Source organism: Trichechus manatus, unplaced genomic scaffold, assembly GCF_000243295.1.
Source record: "Trichechus manatus latirostris isolate Lorelei unplaced genomic scaffold, TriManLat1.0 scaffold00265, whole genome shotgun sequence".
Taxonomy (NCBI): domain Eukaryota; kingdom Metazoa; phylum Chordata; class Mammalia; order Sirenia; family Trichechidae; genus Trichechus; species Trichechus manatus.
Genome location: NW_004444201.1, coordinates 636,273 through 642,351, shown reverse-complemented (window position 1 = coordinate 642,351; position 6,079 = coordinate 636,273). Strand labels below are relative to the sequence as shown.

Genomic DNA, 6,079 nt, shown 5'->3' with positions numbered 1-6,079 from the left:
CTGGTCCAGGCCTCTGTGGAGACCTCCTCCACTCTCCTCGTCAGCCCCAGGCCCCCCGCCCACCCCTGGTCCAGGCCTCTGTGGAGACCTCCTCCACTCTCCTCGTCAGCCCCAGGCCCCCCACCCACAGCTGGGGATGCCCAGAGCTTTATGAGAGGCCAGGGCCGGCAGCAAGCGGGCCCTAGGTGGGCTGGACACAGGCAGCCACCAGGAGTGGATGGGGTGTGGGAACTACTTCCAGGGACGTGGCAGCACCACGAGGACAAGAGAGCTGGCCAGTAAACGCGGCGTGCCAGAGAGAACGGATCCACGCGCTGATCCACACACTGCTCCGTCAAGGGAACATGGGGTGCGAGACGAGGTACACGCTGTACTTGCAGCCAAACAGAAAAGTGCTAGGGAAAGACATGCTAGAATGAACCGCACCACAGTGCTCCACACCGAGTACTGCTCCATGTTCTTCTCTTCCTTAATGAATGCTGATTACCTTGTAATTTTTCACTTCTGTTATTTTCCAGTGACAAGGTGGAAGCCCCCGCCTTTTCCCCAGAAGCAGCCACTGTCAATTGCTGTCTGTGTTCACACACTTGCAAATTCCCACTGATGAAGATTTGTTTTTGCACAAATGAAGTCAAGTGAGACCAACAGTTCTGCAAACCACTTTTTCCCTTAAGGAACATCTTTCCGAGTCAGGATGTGTAGCTCTACTGGCCTTGCTCTCATGTTAGTACAAAACATGTCTAAAGACTGCCAAAGAAGGGAAAAGCAAAGAAAGAGCGCCCAAGGACCGCACCAGCCCTGTGCTTTGACCCTGGCAGGCCTTCGCCGGCCCTGTGTCGGGCTACAACCCGGGCCAGCTCCACGTACCGGGTGGGCAGGGAGGGGAATGTCCCACACCGCCCCCCCGGCAGGTGACGTGGTGTGGGCTCACCTGGGCAAAGCGGCGGGCCCTCCTGCTCACCACGTAAGAATAGGTGCTGGGGAAGCACAGGCTGACAGGCAGCACAGAGACATTGAAGTGTAGGAGCAGGGCACTGTCCCCTGGGCCCTGGAAGTCGGAGTCGTTGACCAGTACAGCCAGCTGCAGGGCGCGGCTCTCTGAGATGGGGAGGCTCCGGTTCAGCACAAGCCCTGCGGTGGGTGTGGGGAGGGCAGTGATGATTCTGGAGCTGGCTCTGGGCCGCCGGCCACACCCCATGCCCACTGTGCACCTTCTCCAGATGCACGCCCCTGCCTCACACGCAGCCCGGGGCACAGGTGACAGGCCTGGGGCCCTGCCAAGTTAGAGACAGCACAGACATTTCCACTGCCAGGCTGAACTGGGTGCCCAAAGAACCCTTTCTGGCCAGGAGATGACCTGTGTGCGTGGGTGTGACAGTGTGAGTGGGGGCATGTGTGCATGTGAATAGGGTTAAGGTACACGTGAACCTGGACTCCTCCTGAAGCAGATCCCCAAACCAGGACCCAAGTGTAAGTGGTTAGTATCTGGAAGGTGATCCCACGACACACAGTATGGGTAGGAGAGTGGGGGTGCGAGGCAGGGAATTAAAGGCCATTTTATATAAGCTGCCCATCGAGCGCGTGAGCACTGTGGCCACTTGGAGCCTAACCTGCTGGAGCATTCTGGAAGCCTGCATAGGACAACCAGCTCAGAATCCCCCACTCAAGGCATGAGAGATGGCTACCGTCCACCAACGCCTGCTAGCAGGGAGCTGCTGGCAGCAGGTATGTGTGCGTGTGTGCTTCTGTGGGTACGTGTCAAAACTCCCTGGCACCTCAGGCCACCTTGGGAGTGACATGTGTGTCCGCGTGGGTGGTGAGCCCAGGGCGGCGAGATGGGGCCCGCAGGGTCTAATGTGAGCAGCTGGAGAAAGAGAGGAGCACGTGGGACCCTGCAGACACGGGAAGGGCTGGGGCAGATAAGCAGGCGCGAGTGGGGGGAGCTGTGAGTCCAGGACAGCCTGTCTTACTGTATTCATGCACTGTGGCCCGCACGAAGCTGCCGTTGCCTGGGGCCAACGTCTCGTTGGGCGTGTGCTCCACGCGGAAGGTCTGGCGTGCCCAGGTGTCCCCTGGGAGCAGCGTGCTCGTGTACCGCCTGGAGAGGTCCCCAGACGCTGGCACCACGTCTGCATCGAAGACCCGCAGCGTGGCCACAACAGTTCCCTACGGAGGACAGGATGCCATGTCAAGGTGGGTGGCAGGGTCCCCACTGTCCCTGAGACCTTGTGAGGATGTGTGTGCGCCCTGGTGCAGCTCATGGGGCGCCCGAGCATGTGGCCCCCAGAGTGCTGGCTCTGGGGACAGGCTGACTTGGGCTGAGATCCCAAGGGGCCTCCCTGTACAACAGGTAAGATAAGAGTGCCTACAGACTTCCTGCAGGGCTCAATGGGGCAGCTGCCACAGACCTTTGCTTACATTCTGCCCTGACGAAGCTGGGCCAAGTGGGCAGGCTCAGCCTGAGGCCACACAGTGGCAGGACCCAAGCCCAGGTGAATCCCAGAGGACCCTTCTCCCAGCACCCTTGCACACCAGGCTGGAGGGTGTCTCCAGGAAGGTTCAGAGCATGTCTCTGCTCAAGAGACCCCCCACTTCTTTACAAAAAGTGCTTTATTCCTGTTTTCCCCACCTGCCAAACCTGCCCTGGGTGCCCAGAGAATCAGTGAGCTGTAGGCCTGGCTGCAGGATGGCCCAAGGCCCAGCAGAGGGCAGTCAAGCGCCACCCTTTGTGGACCAGATGGGGAGGCCTGTGCAGCCAAGATCCTGGAGAGATCCTGCAGGACCACCCTGTCTCTCACCAATCCCCGGCTCTCTCCCCTGTGGGACCCAGCTTCCCCCTTCCTGTAAGGACTGCAAAGATGGAAGGGGGTGCTCCAGGCACCAGGGCTGGGCTGTGTGAGCTCAGGCACCCACAGACATGCCCCAGGGCCTCACCCTCTCCCCCTTCTCCTCCCATGCCCTGGAGATTGGCAGTAAACCCTGACAGATGGACAGGCAGGCAGACAGTCAGCCAGACAGACACACAGGTAGATGGGCAGCTGATCAGACAGAGGAATAAACGGACGGATGGAGAGACAGACACCCAAAAAGGCAGATGGACAGAAAAACAGATATGAGGACGGACAGGCACCTCCTTCCGCTTGAACTCCACCACGCTGCTGGCGGTGTCGAGGCCCCCAGGGAACGTGGGTGGCGAGTCGTCCTCATCATACACGGTCACGGGAAAGGGCACCATCACCTCCTCCTCACGGGCTCCAGCCTGCACTGTGCACGCGGCCACCAGCTCGTACTTCTCCCGCTGCTCTCGGTCCAGGGCCCGAAGGGTGCTTACCTCCATGCTGTCTGGGGCGCAGCGGAAGGGCAGGTGCTCACCTGGGACCAAGCAGACCAGGACCTGGTGACCAGGAACTGCCTTCCTTGGGGGGAGGGGTCTGGGGTCAGACACAGGGTGTGCTGGCTGCTTCTCCTGCACGCTGGCCTTGTGGCCCCACGCCCGCCTCCTCGGTACAACCCCGCGGCGCTATGGGAAGGGCAGGACAAGAGGCCTGTGCTGAGCAACCTGCGAGGAGGGCCTAGGTGGGTCTCTGAACCAGTGCTTGGTGGCCAAGGCCTCCCAGGGCCTGCGCCGCCCGTGCCCTTGGGGGCCTGGGACTGGTGGCAGTGAAGGGTGGCGCCACTTGGGAGCGCTCCAGCACAGGCCAGGCTGCAGGCCCAGACACCCAGGCATGGGCCTTTGCTGTTTCTAAAAAAGTAGCGCTGGGAATTTTCTAAACTATGGGAGCACTACGAGCTCATTTAGAGAATATGAGAAACAAGGAAACGAGCCACAATCCCAGCACTAGAAAACACACACAGCAGATGTGTGTGCCGTCTGACAGCACCAACGCGCGCTCGCAACACCCCGCCCCACCACCTCCTGCGGTGTGGCGGATCCACGTCTCAGCTTCCTCGCCATAGGACGGGGTGACGGTGGCCAAGGTGGCCTGTTTGGGCCAGCCCTGCTCTGCCTGATGACACCCAAGGACTCCAGTCATCTTCCAACACCCAGAGCACACCTTCCACCCAGCCCTGCCGACACTCTGCCCTCAGGAGAAAGCCCAGGCAAGGTGCACTGCTGGCTGCCTGGAGGTCACGCTGGTGACACGGCCACCTGCGGACACACGCCCTGCACAGGGCCGCGGACCACACAGCACGCTGGGGACGCTCACCACATAATGCTTTCCTCTATTCCTCCTGAACACAAAACACGTGTTAAGCACAATTTAAGTGTAGAGGAAAGGGCAGCGTGCAAAGCCACGTGCTGTGCTGCTGGCTGTCTCGCACAAAGACCCCGAAGCAGGGCAGAGGAGAGACGGGAAGGGCGTGTGGGTGAACGCCCTGGGCCTCCGTTTAGAATTTCTGTGGCACCATCACCAGGTTCTTGGGTGCAAAGTCTGGTGTGGGCCCGGTTCCACTGCCCTCCAGCAGACCAGCCTCTGACCCCTGTGAGCTTCAGCTCTTCAGCCGCCTTCTGTCTGCCTCCACTCGGATCCACACCAATCCCCCTCCCCGGCCTCTCTGGCCTTGCAGCTGCTTAGGCAGAATCCCTGGAACCAGGCTTGTCCTTTTTCCCTCAGCATCCCACGTCCGACCCACCAGGAAAGCCAGCTGGCTCTCCCTTCAAAACGTGCCAGAGGCTGCCTGTGTCTCGGCTCCACTGCTCCCACCCTCTGTCCTGTCCCCGTCCTCATGCACCCAATTTCTCAGCAGCCTCCTAAATGCCTGCCTGCTTCCTCCTGAAACCTGCCCATCCAAATCATTCCCAGCACAGGAACCGAAGCCCTTCCATGTCCCTAAGAGAGGCAGTCCTGACAGCCCTCGTGGCCCGCCCTCACCCTGAACATCTCCACCCTTGCCGCCCTTGTCCCTGACCCCTATTTGAAGCAGGCTCTCCACCTTTCCCGTGCCCTCCCCAGGACGGCGTCCTCTTTGTCCTCCATGGGAACAAGGCTCCGGCAGGCAGAGTCTCTGCCTGCTGTGCTCGAGGCTGCACCCTTAGCCCCTAGAACAGAACTGGGCCCATGGTGGGCACATGAGAGGCCTTTCTGGAACATCAAGGGAATGGACGGTGTTGTGGTGGGGTGGACGCGAAGGCCCGGCCAGGCCCGTGGGCCGCACTCACCTCCCAGGAGCCGGTAGGCCACGCTAATGTTGGGGCAGAGGAATTGCACAGGCAGCAGACGGAACTGGTGGAAGGTGCCGGGGGGCCTGTTTTCTCGGATGCGGAAGGACAGGCCTGTCTCTGGGAAGCAGAGGTCCCTGGGTTTGAGGGACCTACAGGCGGGGAAGGAGGCGTTGATGAAGGAGAAGTAGACGCGGGCACAGCCTGGCCACTGGCACTCACTCTCGCGCAGGGATGCCGGCGAGAGGAAGACCTGGAGGTGGACGGTGAGCAGGGGGAACCCGCCATCTGCAGAGAAAGAGCCAGCAGGGCCTGTGGGCGCCGGGCCGATGGAGGCAGGTTGCAGGCTGCTGAAACTCCGCCCTCAGGGTGGTCCCAGGGCTCCACTGAGCTGACCACCCCAGCCCAGTGATTCCTACTGCCCTCCCCTCCCCTAACCCCACCTCAGCCTGCACCTGGGACCCTGTTTCTGCCTCAGGGTCCTGCCACCCTGCTCCCTCTGCATAAGCACCAGTGCCACGTTCTCTGGTCATTCAAACTCTGCTCGATGCACCCCCAGAAGGCCACCCTGAGCTCTGTGCTGAAGTCCCCCCATGCCCCCGACTCCTGCTACATCACTGTCTCCCAGAAGGCAGTCCTGAGCGGTGTCTAACTCCCCCCGTATCTCCCACCACCCTCATCACATCACTGCCCCACCCAAGAGGCACCCTGAGTATCCTGCCCCCATCTCCTGCAGGTGGGCAGCTTCACCAGGGTCTGTTCCTACAGCGCATAGTGCATGCACGCCCCCTCCCCGTGAAGCTCTGCTAAGACACAGCCCGGCGGACAGACTTCCCCAGCGCTAGAGGGGGGCTCTCCAGCACATCCCACCACGGCTGTACCACGCCCCCTCCCCGTGAAGCTCTGCTGAGACACAGC

The 6,079-nt window shown here is 61.0% G+C and overlaps 1 protein-coding gene across 1 annotated transcript in view; it reads right to left on the bottom strand.

The window, feature by feature from the left end:
• Window positions 1-6,079, bottom strand: part of RET (ret proto-oncogene) — a 31,396-nt gene that overhangs the window by 23,524 nt on the left and 1,793 nt on the right. Inside the window, exons 2-5 of the mRNA XM_023724845.1 lie at window positions 5,162-5,449; window positions 3,131-3,372; window positions 1,971-2,166; window positions 932-1,131 (exon numbers count right to left, since the gene is read on the bottom strand). Coding sequence (XP_023580613.1) covers window positions 932-1,131; window positions 1,971-2,166; window positions 3,131-3,372; window positions 5,162-5,449 — 926 coding nt within the window. The remainder of the gene's footprint in view (window positions 1-931; window positions 1,132-1,970; window positions 2,167-3,130; window positions 3,373-5,161; window positions 5,450-6,079) is intronic.